Source organism: Melopsittacus undulatus, chromosome 26, assembly GCF_012275295.1.
Source record: "Melopsittacus undulatus isolate bMelUnd1 chromosome 26, bMelUnd1.mat.Z, whole genome shotgun sequence".
Taxonomy (NCBI): Eukaryota; Metazoa; Chordata; class Aves; order Psittaciformes; family Psittaculidae; genus Melopsittacus; species Melopsittacus undulatus.
Genome location: NC_047552.1, coordinates 465,115 through 488,062, shown reverse-complemented (window position 1 = coordinate 488,062; position 22,948 = coordinate 465,115). Strand labels below are relative to the sequence as shown.

General features: G+C 56.5%; 2 protein-coding genes across 7 annotated transcripts; both read left to right on the top strand.

Annotated features, from left to right (window-relative positions):
- The first annotated feature begins 757 nt into the window (after positions 1–757).
- PSENEN (presenilin enhancer, gamma-secretase subunit) lies at positions 758–3,890 on the top strand. Its single transcript, XM_034072341.1, has 4 exons — positions 758–814; positions 1,663–1,723; positions 2,386–2,490; positions 3,670–3,890. Exons 2-4 carry the CDS (start codon positions 1,663–1,665, stop codon positions 3,807–3,809), a joined length of 306 nt encoding a protein of 101 aa, XP_033928232.1. The 5' UTR covers positions 758–814; the 3' UTR covers positions 3,810–3,890.
- Positions 3,891–5,511: 1,621 nt separating this feature from the next.
- On the top strand, positions 5,512–21,134 carry PSMC4 (proteasome 26S subunit, ATPase 4). 6 transcript variants are annotated; one of them, XM_034072336.1, is made up of 12 exons: positions 5,512–5,654; positions 6,440–6,538; positions 8,607–8,793; positions 10,664–10,810; positions 13,161–13,270; positions 13,923–14,016; positions 14,971–15,138; positions 16,090–16,166; positions 17,425–17,530; positions 18,576–18,638; positions 19,567–19,622; positions 20,983–21,134. In XM_034072336.1, exons 1-12 carry the CDS (start codon positions 5,619–5,621, stop codon positions 21,094–21,096), a joined length of 1,257 nt encoding a protein of 418 aa, XP_033928227.1. In that variant the 5' UTR covers positions 5,512–5,618; the 3' UTR covers positions 21,097–21,134. The 6 variants fall into 6 exon arrangements, with proteins under 6 accessions (XP_033928227.1, XP_033928230.1, XP_033928231.1 ...); XM_034072339.1 differs by lacking the exon at positions 20,983–21,134 and adding an exon at positions 20,441–20,488; XM_034072340.1 differs by lacking the exon at positions 20,983–21,134 and adding an exon at positions 20,325–20,384.
- The last annotated feature ends 1,814 nt before the right edge of the window (positions 21,135–22,948 follow it).

The following is a 22,948-nucleotide window of genomic DNA, read 5'->3' as shown; positions in this document are numbered from 1 at the left end:
AAGTCTCGTCCCCATTGGCTAAGCCGTCGTCTCTATGGCGACGCCCCCTCTGCACTCCCATTGGCTGCTTCGTCTCTATGGCAACCCCTCCCCTCCGCGCTGGCCCCGCCCCTTCCTCAGGGTCCCATCCCCATTGGCCAGCCCGTCGTCTCTATGGCCACGCCCCGTCTGCTCTCCCATTGGCTGCCCCGTCTCTATGGCAACGCCCATCTCTGCGCTCGCCCCCTCCCCTCTTCACTCCCATTGGCTGTCCGGTCTCTATGGCAACCCCGCCCCTTCGCTCAAGCCCCGCCCCTTCCCACCCCCGTCTCTATGGCAACGCCCCCACTGCGCTCGGCCCCTCCCCTCTGCGCTCCCATTGGCTGTCCCGTCTCTATGGCAACCCCCCCTCTGCGCTAGCCCCGCCCCTCCCCAGCCCCCGTCTCTATGGCAACGCCTCCTCTGCACTCGGCCCCTCCCTTCTGCGCTCCCATTGGCTGCTCTGTCTCTATGGTAACCCCTCCGCTCTAGCCCCGCCCCTTCCCAGAGTCTCGTCCCCATTGGCCACGCACCCTTCTCTATGGCAACGCCCCCTCCTCTCTGCGCTCCCATTGGCTGCTCCGTCTCTATGGTAACCCCCCCTTCGCTCTAGCCCCGCCCCTTCCCAGCCCCCGTGTCTATGGCCACGCCCCCGTCCCCGCTCTGTCCAATCCCGTCCCGGATCCCCCCTTGGCTCCTCCCTCCCCGCGCTCCCATTGGCCGAGCGGCAGAGGCGGAAGGGGCGGGGCCGGAAGCGGAAGTGCTGCTCGGGGCTGGGAGCGGCGGCGGAGCGGAGGTAACGGAGGGGGGAGGGGAACGGGGGGGGGGGAGGGGCACAGAGGGGGGGAGGGGCTGGGGGGGGCAGTTGTGGGGCAGGGGGGGCAGTTGTGGGTCTGGGGGGGCAGTTGTGGGGCTGGGGGGGCAGTTGTGGGGCAGGGGGGCAGTTGTGGGGCAGGGGGGCAGTTGTGGGGCAGGGGGGCAGTTGTGGGGCTGGGGGGGCAGTTGTGGGGCAGGAGGGGCAGTTGTGGGGCTGAGGGGGCAGTTGTGGGTCTGGGGGGGCAGTTGTGGGTCAGGGGGGGGCAGTTGTGGGTCTGGGGGGGCAGTTGTGGGGCAGGGAGGGGCAGTTGTGGGGCAGGGGGGGCAGTTGTGGGGCAGGAGGGGCAGTTGTGGGGCTGAGGGGGCAGTTGTGGGCCTGGGGGGGCAGTTGTGGGGCAGTTGTGGGGCAGGAGGGGCAGTTGTGGGTCTGGGGGGGCAGTTGTGGGGCAGGGGGGGCAGTTGTGGGGCTGAGGGGGCAGTTGTGGGTCTGGGGGGGCAGTTGTGGGGCAGGGGGGGCAGTTGTGGGGCAGGAAGGGGCAGTTGTGGGGCAGTTGTGGGGCGGGAGGGGCAGTTGTGGGGCAGGAGGGGCAGTTGTGGGTCAGGGGGGGGCAGTTGTGGGGCAGTTGTGGGGCGGGAGGGGCAGTTGTGGGGCAGGAGGGGCAGTTGTGGGGCAGTTATGGGTCAGGAGGGGCAGTTGTGGGTCAGGAGGGGCAGTTGTGGGGCAGTTGTGGGGCGGGAGGGGCAGTTGTGGGGCAGGGGGGGCAGTTATGGGTCGGGGGGGGCAGTTATGGGGCAGTTGTGGGTCCCGGCTCTGATCTGTGGGTGCAGATGAACCTGGAACGTGTCTCCAATGAGGATAAACTGGAGCTGTGCAGGAAGTACTACCTGGGTGAGCCCCATAGAGACCCATAGATCACTATAGACCCCCATAGATCCCCATAGATCCCCATTGACTCCCTATAGATCCCCTATAAACCCCCACATGTCCCCTTAGACCCCCATAGACCCCCTTTCCCCCCCATAACCACCCATAGACCCCTATAGTGTCCCTATGGACCCCTTTTTTCTCCCCATAGACCCCCCATAGACTCCCCCATATCCCCCCATATGCTTCATATTTTCCATATACCCCATATCCCCCTATTGCCCCCATAGCCCCATAGCTGACCCATAGCCCCCATATCCCCCTATACTGCCCATAGCTCCATAGCCCCCCATAGCCCCAATACCCCCCATAGCCCCATAGCTCCCCCATAGCCCCCATATTCCCCATAGCCCCATATCTGCCCTATATCCACCCCATAACCGCCCCATATCCCCCATAGCGCCCCATAGCCACCCCCATATCCCCATACCCCCATACCCCCCATACCCCCATACCCCCCATACCCTCATACCCCCCATACCCCCCATACCCCCATACCCCCCATACCCTCATACCCCCCATACCCCCCATACCCCCATACCCCCCATACCCCCATACCCCCCATACCCCCCATACCCCCATAGCCCCCCCAGCCCCATAGCTGCCCCATAGGCTGTGTTCCATAGGGGGCTTTGCTCTCCTGCCCTTCCTGTGGCTGGTCAATGTTGTCTGGTTCTTCCGTGAGGCCTTCGTGGTGCCTCCCTATGGGGAACAGCCTCTTATCCGCAGCTGTGAGTGCTATGGGGCAGCTATGGGGCAGCTATGGGGCAGCTATGGGGCAGCTATGGGGCTGGGGGGGTATGGGGGTATGGGGGGTATGGGGCTCTATGGGGGGCTATGAGGGCTATGGGGCAGCTATGGGGCAGCTATGGGGCTGGGGGGGTATGGGGGGTATGGGGGGTATGGGGGTATGGGGGGTATGGGGGGTATGGGGGTTATAGGGGTTATGGGGGCTATGGGGGGTATGGGGGTATAAGGCATCCCTAGGGGTCTATGTGTGTCTATGGGGGTGTCTGGAAGGTTCCATTGTTAACTCAGGTGTTCCCCCCCTTCTCTCTCCCTGTTCCTCCCCACCCCCCCCATACCCCCATGTGTCCCCTATATACCCCCCCATATCCCCCTATATTCCTCTATATACACACCCCTATATCCCCCCTACATACTCCTATATCCCGCTTCTATACCCCCCTATACATCCCCATACATACTCCTATATACCCCTATACACCCCCCTATATTTCCCCCATATATCCCTATACATCCCCCTATATACCCCTATCTGTATCCCTATATACCCTTATACACCCCTATACAACCCCCTATATCCCCCCATATACCCTTATACATCCCCCTATATCACCCTATCTGTATCCCTATATACCCTTATACACCCCTATACACCCCCCTATATCTCTTCATATACCCCTATACATCCCCCTATACCCCCCTATATCCCCCCATATATCCCTATACGTTCCCCTATACACCCCTATCTGTACCCCTATATACCCCCCTACATCCCCCTATATACCCCTATACATACCCCTATATACCCCTATCTGTACCCTGTATCCTCCTATACATACCCCTATATACCCGTATCTGTACCCTATATCCCCCTATATACCCCTATCTGTATCCCTATGTATACCCCTATATACCCCTATGTATACCCCTATATCCACACTCCTATATCCCCCTATATACCCCCATATACACACCCCTATATCCCCCTATACAAACCCCTATATGTACCCCTATATCCCCCTATATACACACCCCTATATCCCCCTATATATCCCCCTATACACCCCTATATATTCCCCCTATATACTCCTATATACACACCCCTATATCCCCCTATACACCCCTATACCCCCCCCATATACCCCCCTATCCGCCCCCCCCAGACGTGCGCCGCTCCGCGGTGGGGTTGGGTGTGTGGGGGGTGGGGTTGGGGGCGTGGCTTGGGCTGTTCCAAACGCAGCGCGCGCGGTGGGGGGCGTGGGGGGACTTCCTGGCGTTCACCCTCCCGCTGGGGACCCCGTGACCCCCCCCCCCCCGCTTCCGGGCACGTGGTACGGCCCGGGGGGCGGGGCCGGGAGGGGACACGCCCACTGCTGCACCGCCCCCCCCCCCCTGCACCCCCCCCCTCCCCCCGGGGGCACTTGGACTCGTCCGGATGGAGGGGGAGAGGTAAGGGGGAAATGGGGGAAAATGAGGGGAAAATGAGGGGGAAATGAGGGGAAATGGATTAATATGAGGGGGAAATGAGGAGGAAATGGGTTAAAATGAGAGAAAATGGGGTAAAATGAGGGGAAATGGGGTAAAATGAGGGAAAATTGGGGGGAAATGAGTGGAAAATGGGTTAAAATGAGGGAAAAATGAGGGGGAAATGGGGTAAAGTGAGGGGAAATGAGGTAAAATGAGGGGGAAATTGAGTAAAATGAGGGGAAATGGGGGAAAATGGGTTAAAATGAAGGAAAATGAGGGGGAAATGGGGTAAAGTGAGTGGAAATGAGGGGAAATGGGTTAAAATGAAGGAAAATGAGGGGAAATGAGGGGGAAATGAGGGAAAAATGAAGGAAAATGAGGGGGAAATGGGGTAAAATGAGGAGAAATGAGGGAAAAATGAGGGGAAATGAGGTAAAATGAGGGGAAATGAGGGAAAAATGAGGGGAAATGGGGTAAACTGAGGGGAAATGGGGGAAAATGGGTTAAAATGAAGGAAAATGAGGGGGAAATGGGGTAAAGTGAGTGGAAATGAGGGAAAAATGAGGGGGAAATGAGGTAAAATGAGGGGAAATGAGGGAAAAATGAGGGGAAATGGGGTAAAATAAGGGGAAATTGGGGAAAATTAGGGGAAATTGGGTAAAATGGGGGAAAATGAGGGGGAAATGGGGGAAAATGAAGGAAAATGAGGGGAAAATGAAGGGAAATGGGGGGAAAAGAGGGAAAATCGGGTAAAATGAGGGGAAAATTGGGTAAAATGACGAGAAATTAGGGAAAAATGGGTTAAAATGAAGGAAAACGAAGGGGAAATGAGGGGGAAATGGGTTAAAATGAAGGAAATGAGGTGGAAATGAAGGGAAATGAGGGAAAATGGGGTAAAGTGAGGGGAAATGGGGGAAAATGAGGGGGAAATGGTAAAATGAGGGGAAATAGAATAAAATGAGGGGAAATGGAAAATGAGGGGAAAATAGATTAAATTGGGTTAAAATGGGTTAAATTGGGTTAAAATTGGTTAAATTGGGTTAAAATGGTTTAAATTGTATTAAAATGGGTTAAAATGGGTTAAATTGGGTTAAAAACGGGTTAAATTTGGTTAAATTGGGGTTTTGACCGGGAACCTGTGTGGATTTACCTCAGGTTCAGGTGAGGGGGGGCATAAAATGGCGGCCGGTGGGAAAGGAGGGGGGGGGCACAAAATGGCGGCGGGCGGTACCATAGCAACAGCGGGGGGGGGAGGAGATCACGTGGGCTGTTCCATTGCCTCCGGGGGGGGGGAGGGGGGATTTGGGGACCCCCCTTTGTGCTTTGGGGGTGCTCATTGTCTGTGCCCCTCCCCCCGCAGGTGCGTGACGTAGTGTGACGTCATCGAGAAGGCTCCGCCCCCTCCGAGGATCCCCCGCCCCCCCCCCTTGTAACGCGTTTGGTGCGGTCCGGCCCCGCCGCGCTCATTAAAGCCGCTTTGGCCCCGCCCACTCGATGCTGATTGGTTGGGAGCGGGTGGGGGCGTGGCCAAGGGGGGGACACGTGTTCGGACTACATCTCCCATCACCCCCTGCGCGCGTCACATCCGGGTCTCCTTGCCGGAAGTGGGGGGAGGCACTTCCGGCGTCCATAGCGCGGCGTCACGATGGAGGAGATCGGGCTGCTGAGCGAGAAGGCGCAGGTGAGGCCCGAAATGACGCGAAAACACCCCAAAATCGGCTTAAAACACCCCAAAATCGGGTTAAAACACCCCAAAATCGGCTTAAATCACCCAAAATTACCCCAAAATCGGCTTAAATCACCCCAAAATCGACCTACAACACCCCAAAATAGGCCGAAATCACACCTAAGTCGGCCCAAATCACCGTAAATCACCCCAAAATCGGCTTAAATCACGCCAAAATCGGCCCGAATCACCCTAAATCACCCTAAAATCGGCCTAAATTACCCAAAATCGGCCCAAATCACCCCAAAATCGGCCTAAATCGGCCCAAATCACCTTAAATCACCCCAAAATCGGCCCAAAACAGCCCCAATTCAGCCTGAATCCCCCCAAACCGGCCCAATGACACCAAAAATGACAGAATCAGCCCTAAATGGTCCAAAGCAGCAAAAGGCAGCCCCAAATCCTGCCAAAATTGCCCTAAATCACCCCAAAATGGTCCAAAACAGGCCCAGATCGCCCCAGAACAGGCCAAAACACCCCCAAACAACCCAAAATCATCCCAAAGTGCCTGAAATCACCCAAACCCAGACCAAAACCAACCCAAAATCAGCCAAAACCAACCCAAAATCACCCCAAACAACCCCAAATCACCCAAAACAACACAAAATCATCCACAAGAACCCAAAATCGCCCAAAACCAACCCAAAATAACCCAAAACAACCAAAAATCACCCAAATCACCCCACAAGAGCCCCAAATCAGCCAGAATTCACCCCAAACCATCCCTACCCCCCCTATAGGAGGAGCTCCCAGCCTTGGCTGCCCCGAGGCCCCCCCCGGGGCTGTCCTTCCTGGTGCCTGAGCCCGAGGACCTCGAGGACCTCTACAGCCGATACAAGGTAAGGGGTGAATGGGGGTGAATGGGGTGAATGGGGTGAATGGGGGTGAATGGGGTGAATGGGAGTGAATGGGAGTGAATGGGGTGAATGGGAGTGAATGGGGGTGAATGGGGGTGAATGGGGTGAATGGGAGTGAATGGGAGTGAATGGGGTGAATGGGAGTGAATGGGGGTGAATGGGAGTGAATGGGAGTGAATGGGGGTGAATGGGAGTGAATGGGGGTGAATGGGGGTGAATGGGGGTGAATGGGAGTGAATGGGGGTGAATGGGGGTGAATGGGGGTGAATGGGAGTGAATGGGAGTGAATGGGGGTGAATGGGAGTGAATGGGGGTGAATGGGAGTGAATGGGGGTGAATGGGGGTGAATGGGGGTGAATGGGAGTGAATGGGGTGAATGGGAGTGAATGGGGGTGAATGGGGGTGAATGGGAGTGAATGGGGGTGAATGGGGTGAATGGGGTGAATGGGAGTGAATGGGGTGAATGGGAGTGAATGGGAGTGAATGGGGGTGAATGGGAGTGAATGGGGGTGAATGGGAGTGAATGGAGGTGAATGGGGGGGAATGGGGTGAATGGGAGTGAATGGAGGTGAATGGGGGTGAATGGGGGTGAATGGGGGTGAATGGGGGTGAATTGAGGTGAATGGGGGTGAATGGGGGTGAGTGGGGTGAATGGGGGTGAATGGGGGTGAATGGGGGTGAATTGAGGTGAATGGGGGTGAATGGGGGTGAGTGGGGTGAATGGGGGTGAATGGGGTGAATGGGGTGAATGGGGGTAAATGGGGGTGAATGGGGGTGAATGGGAGTGAATGGGAGTGAATGGGAGTGAATGGGGGTGAATGGGGGTGAATGGGGTGAATGGGAGTGAATGGGAGTGAATGGGGGTGAATGGGAGTGAATGGGAGTGAATGGGGGTGAATGGGGGTGAATGGGGGTGAATGGGGTGAATGGGGGTGAATGGGAGTGAATGGGAGTGAATGGGGGTGAATGGGGGTGAATGGGGTGAATGGGAGTGAATGGGAGTGAATGGGGGTGAATGGGAGTGAATGGGAGTGAATGGGGGTGAATGGGAGTGAATGGGAGTGAATGGGGGTGAATGGGAGTGAATGGGAGTGAATGGGGGTGAATGGGAGTGAATGGGAGTGAATGGGGGTGAATGGGGGTGAATGGGAGTGAATGGGGGTGAATGGGGTGAATGGGGTGAATGGGGGGGAATGGGGTGAATGGGGGGGAATGGAGACCATCAATGGGGTGGGATGGAGATTATTATGGGATGGAGATCATTGTGGGCTGTAGACTCTTACTATGGTCTGTCTGGTGAGTATTAGTGTTTATATGGTGACTATACTTGTCTATATGGTGACTATTATGGTCTGTGTGAGGCATATTATGGTCTGTGTGGTGACCATTGTGGTCTGTATATACATGTATATGTGTCTGTGTCCTGAATGACAGGAGATCATCAGAGAACAAAGTTTTATTTATCAAAGAAATTTGATGGTTTTGAAGCCTCAGCTCCAAATTCTGCAGATTTCACCCCAAAATCCACCCATAGGGTCCCCATTGTCCCTATAGGGGCCTCATTGTCCCTATAGGGGCCTCATTGTCCCTATAGGGGCCTCATTGTCCCTGTAGGGTCCCCTTTGCCCCCATAGGGTCTCCATTGTCCCTATAGGGTCCTCATTGTCCCCATTGTTTTTATAGGGTCCTGTTGTCTTCATAGGGTCCCCATTGCCCCCATAGGGTCCCCATGGGGTCACCCATCAGGTCATGACGATGAGGTCAACCCAACCATGGCCATCAACTCAACCCCAATGGGACCCCATGGCCATATGGTACATATGGTGACTATTATGGTCTGTACCATGACTGTTATGGTCTGTACATGACTATTATGGTCTGTACCATGACTATTATGGTCTGTACCATGACTATTATGGTCTGTACCATGACTATTATGGTCTGTATGTGACTATTATGGTCTGTACATGACTATTATGGTCTGTACATGACTATTATGGTCTGTACCATGACTATTATGGTCTGTACCATGACTATTATGGTCTGTCAGCGGCTGCAGCAGGAGCTGGAGTTCCTGGGGGTACAAGAGGAGTACATCAAGGACGAGCAGAGGAACCTGAAGAAGGAGTTTCTCCATGCACAGGAGGAGGTCAAGAGGATCCAGAGCATCCCACTGGTCATCGGCCAGTTCCTGGAGGCTGTGGACCAGAGCACGGCCATTGTGGGATCCACCACCGGTCAGTGCTGCCCTATAGAGACATAGAGACACAGAGAGACCATAGAGACACATAGAGACCATAGAGACACATAGAGACACATAGAGACACATAGAGACACATAGAGACCATAGAGACCCATAGAGACACATACAGACACATAGAGACACATAGAGACCATAGAGACACAGAGACACATAGAGACACATAGAGACACATAGAGACACATAGAGACCATAGAGACACATAGAGACACATAGAGACCATAGAGACACAGAGACACATAGAGACACATAGAGACACATAGAGACACATAGAGACACATAGAGACCCATAGAGACCATAGAGACACATAGAGACACATAGAGACACATAGAGACACATAGAGACCATAGAGACACATAGAGACACATAGAGACACATAGAGACACATAGAGACCATAGAGACCCATAGAGACACATACAGACACATAGAGACACATAGAGACCATAGAGACACAGAGACACATAGAGACACATAGAGACACATAGAGACACATAGAGACCATAGAGACACATAGAGACACATAGAGACACATAGAGACCATAGAGACACAGAGACACATAGAGACACATAGAGACACATAGAGACACATAGAGACACATAGAGACCCATAGAGACCATAGAGACACATAGAGACACATAGAGACACATAGAGACACATAGAGACCATAGAGACACATAGAGACCATAGAGAAACATAGAGACACATAGAGACACATAGAGACACATAGAGACACATAGAGACCCATAGAGACACATAGAGACACATAGAGACACATAGAGACTGACCCATAGAGACAGTGCCCTATAGATACCCAGCCCAATAGATACTGAGCCACAGAGACTGAGCCATAGGGACTGACCCATAGACACTGACCCATACAGATTGACCCATAGATCCAGCCCCATAGAGGTAACCACATAGAGACAGAGCCATAGATCAGCACCATGGAGAGAGCCCCATGGACAGGGCTCTATAGATCAGCACCATGGACAGCACCCTATGGGTCAGCCCCATTGAGAGCCCCATAGATCAGCACCATGGACAGGGCTCTATAGGTTAACCCCATATATGGGGGGTGAGGGGGGACACAGGCTCCTGTGTCAGCCCCATAGATAGGGGGTGATGGGGTGGATGTAGCCACATAGATCAGCACCATGGATACAGCATTATGGAGCAGCACCATAGTGCCCCAGTACCCCATTGACCCCCATTAATCCCCATTACCCCCATTGATACCGTTGTCCACCATTACCCCCATTACCCCATTCCCCCTATTACCCCATTGACCCCCATTACCCCCATTTCCCCATTACCCCCCTTGATCCCCATTGCCCCACTACCCCCATTGACTCTATTGCCCCCATTGGTTGACCTCCATTCCCCCATTACCCCATTGACCCCATTACCCCCATTCCCCCCCATTCACTCCCATTCACCCCCATTACCCCATTAACCCCTTCACCCCCATTCACTCCCATTCACCCCCATTCACTCCCATTCACCCCCATTCACCCCATTCCCCCCATTCCCCCATTGATCCCATTACCCCATTGACCCCATTGACCCCATTGACCCCATTGATCCCCATTGACCCCATTGATCCCCATTGACCCCCATTGATCCCATTGCCCCCATTGACCCCCATTGCTCCCATTGCCCCATTCACCCCCATTACCGCCATTACCCCATTGACCCCCATTGACCCCATTGATCCCCATTAATCCCATTGACCCCCGTTACCCCCATTGCCCCCATTGACTCTATTGCTCCCCATTGATTGACCCCATTGATCCCATTGCCCCCCATTGACCCCATTAACCCCCATTGACCCCATTCCCCCCCAGGCTCCAACTACTACGTGCGCATCCTGAGCACCATAGACCGGGAGCTGCTGAAACCCAACGCGTCAGTGGCTCTGCACAAGCACAGCAATGCTCTGGTGGATGTGCTGCCCCCCGAGGCCGACAGCAGCATCATGATGCTGACTGCAGGTGTGGGGCAGCAATGGGGCAGCTGTGGGGCAGCAATGGGGCAGCCATAGGAATCAATGGGGCGTCAGTGGCTCTGCACAAGCACAGCAATGCTCTGGTGGATGTGCTGCCCCCCGAGGCCGACAGCAGCATCATGATGCTGACTGCAGGTGTGGGGCAGCAATGGGGCAGCTGTGGGGCAGCAATGGGGCAGGTGTGGGGCAGCAATGGGGCAGCTGTGGGGCAGCAATGGGGCAGCTGTGGGGCAGCAATGGGGTGGGTGTGGGGCAGCAATGGGGCAGCTGTGGGGCAGCAATGGGGCAGCTGTGGGGCAGCTGTGGGGCAGCAATGGGGCAGGTCTGGGGCAGCTGTGGGGCAGCAATGGGGCAGCTGTGGGGCAGCAATGGGGCAGGTGTGGGGCAGCTGTGGGGCAGCTGTGGGGCAGCAATGGGGCAGCTGTGGGGCAGCAATGGGGCAGGTGTGGGGCAGCAATGGGGCAGCAATGGGGCAGCTGTGGGGCAGCTGTGGGGCAGCCATAGGAATCAATGGGGCGTCAGTGGCTCTGCACAAGCACAGCAATGCTCTGGTGGATGTGCTGCCCCCCGAGGCCGACAGCAGCATCATGATGCTGACTGCAGGTGTGGGGCAGCAATGGGGCAGCTGTGGGGCAGCTGTGGGGCAGCAATGGGGCAGCAATGGGGCAGCTGTGGGGCAGCAATGGGGCAGGTGTGGGGCAGCAATGGGGCAGCTGTGGGGCAGCAATGGGGCAGCTGTGGGGCAGCAATGGGGCAGTTGTGGGGCAGCAATGGGGCAGGTGTGGGGCAGCAATGGGGCAGCAATGGGGCAGCTGTGGGGCAGCTGTGGGGCAGCAATGGGGCAGCTGTGGGGCAGGTGTGGGGCAGCTGTGGGGCAGCAATGGGGCAGGTGTGGGGCAGCAATGGGGCAGCAATGGGGCAGCTGTGGGGCAGCTGTGGGGCAGCTGTGGGGCAGCCATAGGAATCAATGGGGCGTCAGTGGCTCTGCACAAGCACAGCAATGCTCTGGTGGATGTGCTGCCCCCCGAGGCCGACAGCAGCATCATGATGCTGACTGCAGGTGTGGGGCAGCAATGGGGCAGCTGTGGGGCAGCAATGGGGCAGGTGTGGGGCAGCAATGGGGCAGCTGTGGGGCAGCAATGGGGCAGGTGTGGGGCAGCAGTGGGGCAGGTGTGGGGCAGCAATGGGGCAGCTGTGGGGCAGCTGTGGGGCAGCAATGGGGCAGCAATGGGGCAGCTGTGGGGCAGCAATGGGGCAGGTGTGGGGCAGCAATGGGGCAGCTGTGGGGCAGCAATGGGGCAGCAGTGGGGCAGCTGTGGGGCAGCAATGGGGCAGCAATGGGGCAGCTGTGGGGCAGCAATGGGGCAGCAATGGGGCAGCTGTGGGGCAGCAATGGGGCAGCAATGGGGCAGCAGTGGGGCAGCTGTGGGGCAGCAATGGGGCAGGTGTGGGGCAGCAATGGGGCAGCTGTGGGGCAGCTGTGGGGCAGCAATGGGGCAGCTGTGGGGCAGCAATGGGGCAGCTGTGGGGCAGCTATGGGGCAGCTGTGGGGCAGCAGTGGGGCAGGTGTGGGGCAGCAATGGGGCAGCAATGGGGCAGCTGTGGGGCAGCAATGGGGCAGCTGTGGGGCAGCTGTGGGGCAGCTATGGGGCAGCAATGGGGCAGGTGTGGGGCAGCAATGGGGCAGCAATGGGGCAGCTGTGGGGCAGGTGTGGGGCAGCAATGGGGCAGCTGTGGGGCAGCAATGGGGCAGCAATGGGGCAGCTGTGGGGCAGCAATGGGGCAGCTGTGGGGCAGCAATGGGGCAGCTGTGGGGCAGCAATGGGGCAGCAATGGGGCAGCTGTGGGGCAGCAATGGGGCAGCTGTGGGGCAGCAATGGGGCAGCTGTGGGGCAGCAATGGGGCAGCAATGGGGCAGCTGTGGGGCAGCAATGGGGCTGGTGTGGGGCAGCAATGGGGCAGGTGTGGGGCAGCAATGGGGCAGGTGTGGGGCAGCAATGGGGCAGCTGTGGGGCAGCAATGGGGCAGCCATAGGAATCAATGGGGCGTCAGTGGCTCTGCACAAGCACAGCAATGCTCTGGTGGATGTGCTGCCCCCCGAGGCCGACAGCAGCATCATGATGCTGACTGCAGGTGTGGGGCAGCAATGGGGCAGCTGTGGGGCAGCCATAGGGAAACAATGGGGCAGGCATGGGGAAACAATTGGGGATCAATGGGGTTGTGGGGCTCCATTCATGGCCATGGTTGGGGGGCCCCATCCCTGCCCCATAGATGTGGGTCCCTGCCCCATAGATGTGGGTCCCAGCCCCATATCCTTGGGTCCCTGACCCCCACAGACCAGAAGCCGGATGTGATGTATGCTGACATTGGGGGCATGGACATCCAGAAGCAGGAGGTGCGAGAGGCTGTGGAGCTGCCTCTGACCCACTTCGAGCTCTACAAGCAGGTACCTGCCCCATAGCCCTGCCCCATAGCCCTGACCCATAGATCTGACCCATAGTTGTGACCCATAGCCCTGACCCATGAGCCAGCCCCATAGCTCTGACCCATAGACCAGCCCCATAGCCCTGCCCCATAGCCCTGCCCCATAGCCCTGCCCCATAGCCCTGACCCATAGCTCTGCCCCATAGACCTGACCCATAGCCCTGCCCCATAGCGCTGCCCCATAGCTCTGTCCCATAGCCCTGCCCCATAGATCTGACCCATAGCCCTGTCCCATATCACAGCCCCATAGCTCTGCCCCATAGCTCTGACCCATAGCCCTGACCCATAGTTCTGACCCATAGCTCTGACCCATAGCTCTGACCCATAGCTCTGACCCATAGCCCTGCCCTATAGATCTGACCCATAGCCCTGCCCCATAGCCCTGCCCCATAGCTCTGATCCATAGCCCTGACCCATAGCTCTGCCCCATAGCCCTGCCCCATAACCCATCCCCATAGCCCATCCCCATTGCTCTGCCCCATAGCCCAGCCCCATAACCCAGCCCCATAGCCCTGCCCCTTTGCTCAGCCCCATAACCCATCCTCATTGCTCTGCCCCATAGCCCAGCCCCATAGCCCAGCCCCATAACCCATCCCCATTGCTCTGCCCCATAGATCGGCATTGACCCCCCCCGCGGTGTCCTCATGTATGGGCCCCCAGGCTGTGGCAAGACCATGTTGGCCAAGGCTGTGGCTCATCACACCACAGGTAGGACACCATGGGTGGGGGGTGTGGGGCTCTATGGGTCCCTATGGGGTCTCTATGGGGTCTCTATGGGTCTTTATGGGGTCCCTATGGGTATCTATGGGTCTGTCTCTATGGGGTCTCTATGGGTCTCAATGGGTCCCAATGGGTCTCAATCTGTCCCTATGTGTCCCAATGTGTCCCTATGGGGTCTCTATGGGACTTTATGGGTCTCTATGGGTCTCTATGGGGTCTCTGTGGGGCTCTATGGGGTTCCTGTGGGGTTTCCATGGCTCTTTATGGGGCCTCTATGTGTCTCTATGTGTCTCTATGTGTCTCTATGTGTCTCTATGTGTCTCTATGTGTCTCTATGTGTCTCTATGTGTCTCTATGTGTCTCTATGTGTCTCTATGGTCTCTATGGTCTCTATGTGTCTCTATGTGTCTCTATGTGTCTCTATGTGTCTCTATGGGTCTCTATGTGTCTCTATGTGTCTCTATGGTCTCTATGTGTCTCTATGTGTCTCTATGTGTCTCTATGTGTCTCTATGGTCTCTATGGTCTCTATGGTCTCTATGGTCTCTATGTGTCTCTATGTGTCTCTATGTGTCTCTATGTGTCTCTATGTGTCTCTATGTGTCTCTATGTGTCTCTATGTGTCTCTATGTGTCTCTATGGTCTCTATGGTCTCTATGTGTCTCTATGGTCTCTATGTGTCTCTATGGTCTCTATGTGTCTCTATGGTCTCTATGTGTCTCTATGTGTCTCTATGGTCTCTATGGTCTCTATGTGTCTCTATGTGTCTCTATGGTCTCTATGGGGTCTCTATGTGTCTCTATGTGTCTCTATGGTCTCTATGTGTCTCTATGTGTCTCTATGTGTCTCTATGGGTCTCTATGAGTCTCTATGTGTCTCTATGTGTCTCTATGGTCTCTATGTGTCTCTATATGTCTCTATGGTCTCTGTGCCCCTCCCCCAGCCGCCTTCATCCGCGTGGTGGGGTCAGAGTTCGTGCAGAAGTACCTGGGGGAGGGGCCGCGGATGGTTCGGGATGTTTTCCGCCTGGCCAAGGAACATGCTCCTGCCATTATCTTCATTGATGAGATCGACGCCATCGCCACCAAGAGATTCGATGCGCAGACCGGCGGTGAGGCGCTATGGGGCAGGCTATGGGGCAGGCTATGGGGCAGGCTGTGGGGCAGGCTATGGGGCAGGCTATGGGGCAGACACGCTATGGGGCAGTCTATGGGGTGGGGGCACTATGGGGCACACCACACTATGGGGCACACCACGCTATAGGGTGCTATGGGGCATCCCCTGTTATGGGATGTAATAGGGGACACCACACTATGGGGCAGACACACTATGGAGCAGACACACTATGGGGCAGCCACTGCTATGGGGTACACCACACTATGGGGCACTATGGGGTACACCACACTATGGGGCAGACACGCTATTGGGCGTTTTGGGTACACCACACTATGGGGGGCAATGGGGCACACCACACTATGGGGGCAATGGGGCTATCCCTGCCATGGGGTGCAATGGGGCACACCACACTATGCGGCGCTATGGGGCAGACACCGCTATGGGGGGCAATGGGGATGGTTCCATAGCAAAGCAATGGGGGGCAATGGGGCAACCCCCACTATGGGGCGCAGTGGGGCACAATGGGGGGCAATGGGGGGTATGGGGACACCCCACTATGGGGCGCAATGGGGGGACAATGGGGCAGCCCCCTCTATGGGGCGCAATTGGGGGGCAATGGGGGGCAGTGGAGCACCCCCCCCCCAGGGCACAATGGGGATGGTTCCATAGGGAAGCAGTAGGGCACCCCCCGCTATGGGGTGTTATGGTGCAGGCCAGGGGGTGGTCATAGGGGAGTCCATAGGGAAGCAATGGGGGGGAAACGGAGGGCCCATTGATGGGGATTGGGGGAGGATGCTCTATGGGGCAGCCCATGGGTGCTATGGGGCAGTCTATGGGACAGCCCATGGGTGCTATGGGGCAGTCTATGGGTGCTATGGGACAGCCCATGGGTGCTCTATGGGGCAGTCTATGGGGCAGCCCATGGGAGCTCCCTGCCCCCCCCCAGCTGACCGGGAGGTCCAACGCATCCTCCTGGAGCTCCTCAACCAGATGGACGGATTCGACCAGAACGTCAATGTCAAGGTGGGTCCTATGGGTGCTATGGGGGCTATGGGGGCTATGGGGCTATGGGGCTATGGGTGCTATGGGGCTATGGGTGCTATGGGGGCTATGGGGGCTATGGGTGCTATGGGTGCTATGGGGCTATGGGGGCTATGGGGGCTATGGGGCTATGGGGGCTATGGGGGCTATGGGGCTATGGGGGCTATGGGTTCTATGGGGCTATGGGTGCTATGGGGGCTATGGGGGGTATGGGGGGTATGGGGCTATGGGGGCTATGGGGGCTATGGGTCCTATGGGTGCTATGGGGGCTATGGGGGGTATGGGGGGTATGGGGCTATGGGGGCTATGGGTGCTATGGGGCCTATGGGGGCTATGGGGGCTATGGGTGCTATGGGGCCTATGGGGGCTATGGGGGCTATGGGGCCTATGGGGGCTACGGTGGCTATGGGTGCTGTATGTGTCTGTGTCTCTATGTGTCTCTATGTGTCTCTATGTGTCTCTATGGTCTCTATGTGTCTCTATGGTCTCTATGTGTCTCTATGGGTCTCTATGTGTCTCTATGGTGTCTCTATGGTGTCTCTATGGTGTCTCTATGGTCTCTATGTGTCTCTATGTATCTCTATGTGTCTCTATGTGTCTCTATGGTCTCTATGTGTCTCTATGTGTCTCTATGTATCTCTATGTGTCTCTATGTGTCTCTATGTATCTCTATGTGTCTCTATGGTCTCTATGTGTCTCTATGTGTCTCTATGTGTCTCTATGTGTCTCTATGTGTCTCTATGTGTCTCTATGGTCTCTATGTGTCTCTATGTGTCTCTATGTGTCTCTATGTGTCTCTATGTGTCTCTATGGGTCTCTATGGTCTCTATGTGTCTCTATGGTCTCTATGTGTCTCTATGTGTCTCTATGTGTCTCTATGTGTCTCTATGTGTCTCTATGTGTCTCTATGGTCTCTATGTGTCTCTATGTGTCTCTATGTGTCTCTATGTGTCTCTATGTGTCTCTATGTGTCTCTATGGTCTCTATGTGTCTCTATGTGTCTCTATGTGTCTCTATGTGTCTCTATGTGTCTCTATGTGTCTCTATGTGTCTCTATGTGTCTCTATGTGTCTCTATGGTCTCTATGTGTCTCTATGGTCTCTATGTGTCTCTATGTGTCTCTATGTGTCTCTATGGTCTCTATGGTCTCTATGTGTCTCTATGTGTCTCTATGTGTCTCTATGTATCTCTATGGGGTCTCTATGGGTCTCTATGGGGTCTCTATGGTGTCTCTATGCAGGTGATCATGGCCACCAACAGGGCTGACACTCTGGATCCAGCTTTGCTCCGTCCCGGGCGCCTGGACAGGAAAATCGAGTTCCCTTTACCCGACAGGCGCCAGAAGAGGCTGATCTTCAGCACGGTGACCGCGCGCATGAACCTGTCCGACGAGGTCGACCTCGAGGACTGTATCCGGGTCACACAGGGGTCAGATGGGGTCAGATGGGGGTCATCTGGGGGTCACACGGGGGTCACATGGGGTCAGGTCTCATCTTCAGCACGGTGACCGCGCGCATGAACCTGTCCGACGAGGTCGACCTCGAGGACTGTATCCGGGTCATCTGGGGGTCATACAGGGGTCACACAGGGGTCAGATGGGGGTCACACAGGGGTCAGGTGGGGGTCACACAGGGGTCAGATGGGGGTCACATGGGGTCACACAGGGTCAGATGGGGGTCACACAGGGGTCAGATGGGGTCACACAGGGGTCAGATGGGGTCAGGTCTCATCTTCAGCACGGTGACCGCGCGCATGAACCTGTCCGACGAGGTCGACCTCGAGGACTGTATCCGGGTCACGGAGGGGTCATCCGGGGTCAGATGGGGGTCACACAGGGGTCACATGGGGTCAGGTCTCATCTTCAGCACGGTGACCGCGCGCATGAACCTGTCCGACGAGGTCGACCTCGAGGACTGTATCCGGGTCACGGAGGGGTCATCCGGGGTCACACAGGGGTCACATGGGGTCAGGTCTCATCTTCAGCACGGTGACCGCGCGCATGAACCTGTCCGACGAGGTCGACCTCGAGGACTGTATCCGGGTCACACAGGGGTCACATGGGGTCAGATGGGGGTCACACAGGGGTCACACAGGGGTCAGATGGGGTCACACGGGGGTCAGATGTGGTCAGGTCTCATCTTCAGCACGGTGACCGCGCGCATGAACCTGTCCGACGAGGTCGACCTCGAGGACTGTATCCGGGTCACGCAGGGGTCACACAGGGGTCACACAGGGGTCAGATGGGGGTCACACAGGGGTCAGGTGGGGGTCACACGGGGGTCAGATGGGGGTCACACGGGGGTCAGATGGGGGTCACACAGGGGTCACACAGGGGTCACATGGGGTCACACAGGGGTCAGATGGGGTCACACAGGGGTCACATGGGGTCAGGGCTGATCTTCAGCACGGTGACCGCGCGCATGAACCTGTCCGACGAGGTCGACCTCGAGGACTGTATCCGGGTCACACAGGGGTCATCTGGGGGTCATCCGGGGTCACATGGGGTCAGATGGGGGTCACACAGGGGTCAGATGGGGTCACACAGGGGTCAGATGGGGTCACACAGGGGTCAGATGGGGGTTACACAGGGGTCAGGTGGGGTCACACAGGGGTCAGATGGGGTCAGATGGGGGTCACATGGGGTTGACCTGATAGCCATAGACATTATGGAGTTCCCTATGGGGACAACAGGACCCTATAGGGACAATAGGGACCCTATGAAGACAATAGGGACCTTATGAGGACAGTAGGGACCCTATGGGGACAATGAGGACCCAATGGAGGCAATCAGGACCCTATGGGGGCAATGAGGACCCAATGGGGGCAATGGGGACCCTATGAGGCCAATGGGGACCCAATGGGGGCAATGAGGACCCTATAGGGGCAATGAGGACCCTATGGGGGCAATGAGGACCCTATGGGGGCAATGAGGACCCTATAGGGGCAATGGGGACCCTATGGGAGCAATGAGGACCCTATGGGTGCAATGGGGACCCAATGGGGGCAATGGGGACCCAATGGGGGCAATGGGGACCCAATGGGTGCAATGGGGACCCAATGAGGACCCTATAGGGGCAATGAGGACCCTATGGGGGCAATGGGAACCCAATGGGGGCAATGGGGACCCTATGGGGGCAATGGGGACCCTATAGGGGCAATGGGGACCCTATAGGGACAATGGGAACCCTATAGGGGCAATGGGGACCCTATAGGGGCAATGAGGACCCTATAGGGGCAATGAGGACTCTATGGGGGCAATGAGGGGGCAATGAGGACCCTATAGGGACAATGGGGACCCTATGGGGGCAATGAGGACCCTATAGGGACAATGGGCACCCAATGGGGTCCTGGAGAAGAGGACGTTTCCTTCACCCCCCCCCAGATGTTGCTCGTCCCGATAAGATCTCTGGTGCTGACATCAACTCCATCTGCCAGGAGGTGGGTGACCCATAGACATCAATGGGGTTATCATTGGGGTGACCCATGGACATCAATGGGGTTATCATTGGGGTGACCCATAGACATCAATGGGGTTATCATTGGGGTGACACATGGACATCAATGGGGTTATCATTGGGGTGACCCATCGACATCAATGGGGTTATCATTGGGGTGACCTAATGGTCATCAATGGGGTTATCATTGGGGTGACCCATGGACATCAATGGGGTTATCATTGGGGTGACCCATAGACATCAATGGGGTTATCATTGGGGTGACCCATGGACATCAATGGGGTTATCATTGGATGGACCTAATGGTCATCAATGGGGTTATCATTGGGTTGGCCTAATGGTCATCAATGGGGTTATCATTGGGTGGATCTAATGGTCATCAATGGGGTTATCATTGGGGTGACCCATGGACATCAATGGGGTTATCATTGGGTGGACCCATGGACATCAATGGGGTTATCATTGGGTGGACCTAATGGCCATCAATGGTCCATCAATGGGATGTGATGCCCATCAATGGCCACCATTGGGTTGACCTGATGGGCTCACCCTGCCCGCCCCAGATCCCCCATGCCCATAGGCTCCTATGGGGTGCTATGGGACACTATGGGATGCTATGGGACACTATGGGGCTCTATAGGGTGCTATAGGACGCTATAGGGTGCTATGTGCACTGTTCCCATAGGGTGGCATGCTGGCTGTGCGTGAGAACAGGTACATTGTGCTATAGGACACTATAGGATGCTATAGGACGCTATAGGGTGCTATAGGATGCTATAGGGCTCTGTTCCTGTCCCATAGGGTGGCATGCTGGCCGTGCGTGAGAACAGGTACATTGTGCTATAGGACACTATGGGATGCTATGGGGTGCTATAGGACACTATAGGACACTATAGGATGCTATAGGGCTCTATAGGGTGCTATAGGATGCTGTTCCCATAGGGTGGCATGCTGGCCGTGCGTGAGAACAGGTACATTGTGCTATAGGACACTATGGGATGCTATAGGACACTATAGGATGCTATAGGTCTCTATAGGATGCTATATGATGCTGTTCCCATAGGGTGGCATGCTGGCTGTGCGTGAGAACAGGTACATTGTGCTATAGGACACTATGGGATGCTATGGGGTGCTATAGGACACTATAGGACACTATAGGATGCTATAGGGCTCTATAGGGTGCTATATGATGCTGTCCCATAGGGTGGCATGCTGGCCGTGCGTGAGAACAGGTACATTGTGCTATAGGACACTATGGGATGCTATAGGATGCTATAGGTCTCTATAGGATGCTATAGGATGCTATAGGTCTCTATAGGATGCTATATGATGCTGTTCCATAGGGTGGGATGCTGGCCGTGCGGGAGAACAGGTACATTGTGCTGGCCAAGGACCTGGAGAAAGCCTATAAGTGTGTGATCCGCAGGGATGAGCAGGAGCATGAGTTCTACAAGTGACCCCAATAAACACACCTGACCCACAAGTGTCTATGGGGCCATGGGGGCGTCTATGGGGGCGTCTATGGGGTGTCATTGGGGTAATGGGGACGTGGGGGGCAATGGGAACGTCAATGGGGACATGGTGTCAATGGGGCAATGGGGGGGGCAATGGGGACGTCATTGGGGCAATGGGGGCGTCAATAGGGGTGTCAATGGGGGCGTCAATGGGGCTATGGGGGTGGCAATGGGGACATGGGGGTGTTAATGGGGGCATCAGTGGGGCAATGGGGATGTTAATGGGGCCATGGGGGTGTCAATAGGCGTGTCAATGGGGGCGTCACTGGGGCAATGGGGGTGTCAATGGGGACATCAATGGGGACATGGGGGTGGCAATGGGGCAATGAGGGGGTCAATGGGGGTGTTAATGGGGCAATTGGGGTGGCAATGGGGGCGTCATTGGGGCAATGGGGGTGTCAATGGGGATAGGGGGCTGGCAATGGGGTAATGGGGGTGTCAATGGGGGTGTTAATGGGGCAATGGGGGTGGCAATGGGGCAGTGGGGGTGTCTATGGGGGTGTTAATGGGGACATGGGGGGAGCAATGAGGGTGTCAATGGGGGTGTCAATGGAAGGGTTAATGGGGGTGTCATTGGGGCAATGGGGACGTGGGGGGGCAATGGGGCAATGAGGGTGTCAGTCGGGATAGGGGGGTATCAATGGGGACATGGGGGTGTTAATAGGGACATCGGGGTGGCAATGGGGACATGGGGGTGTCAGTGGGGGTGTCTGTGGGGCAATGGGGGTGTTAATGGGGGCATCGGTGGGGACATGGTGTCAATGGGGTTACGGGGGTGGCAATGGGGACATGGGAGCATCAATGGGGGTGTCAATGGGGATAGGGGGGTGGCAATGGGGGCGTCATTGGGGCAATGGGGGTGTCATTGGGGCAATGGGGGGGCAATGGGGACATGGGGGTGTCATTGGGGGTGTTAATGGGGCAATGGGGTATTAATGGGGACATGGGGGGGCAATGGGGCAATAAGGGTGTCAATGGGGGCATCAGTGGGGACATGGGGGTGTTAATGGGGCCATGGGGGTGTCAATAGGCGTGTCAATGGGGGCGTCACTGGGACAATGGGGGTGTCAATGGGGCCTTGGGAGTGTCAGTGGGGACATGGGGGTGTTAATGGGGCAATGGGGGTGTCAATGGGGCCATGGAGGTGTTAATGAGGGCATCATTGGGGCAATGGGGGTGTCAGTGGGGACGTCAATGGGGCAATGGGGGTGGCAATGGGGGTGTCTATGGGGCAATGGGAGTGTTAATGGGGCAATGGGGGTGGCAATGTGGACATGGGGGTGGCAATGAGGCAATGGGGACGTCAATGGGGCATCAATGGGGCAATGAGGGTGTCAATGGGGCCATGGGGGTAGCAATGGGGGCGTTAATGGGGACATGGGGGTGTCAACGGGGCATTGAGGGCGTCATTGGGGCAATGGGGGTGTTAATGGGGGCATCAATGGGGCCATAGGGATGTCATTGGGGGGCACTGGGGTGATGCTGGGATGCACTGGGCTCATACTGGGATACACTGGGCTCATATTGGGATGCATTGAGATACACTGGGGTACACTGGGCTCATACTGGGACACTGGGATGCACCGAGACGCATTGTGGCCGCCCCCCCCACCGTCAGTGGGCGGAGCTCCCGTGGCCCCGCCCCCTTTGCGTCACCCCCTCCGCAGTGCGCAGGTACCGAGCGGAGCCCCCCCCCCCTCCGGCCATGGTTTGACCCTACCCCCCCCGGTCCTTGTCCTTATCCCTTTGCACCCCCCCCCCCCCTCTTTTCCCGTCCATCCACTGGGATACACTG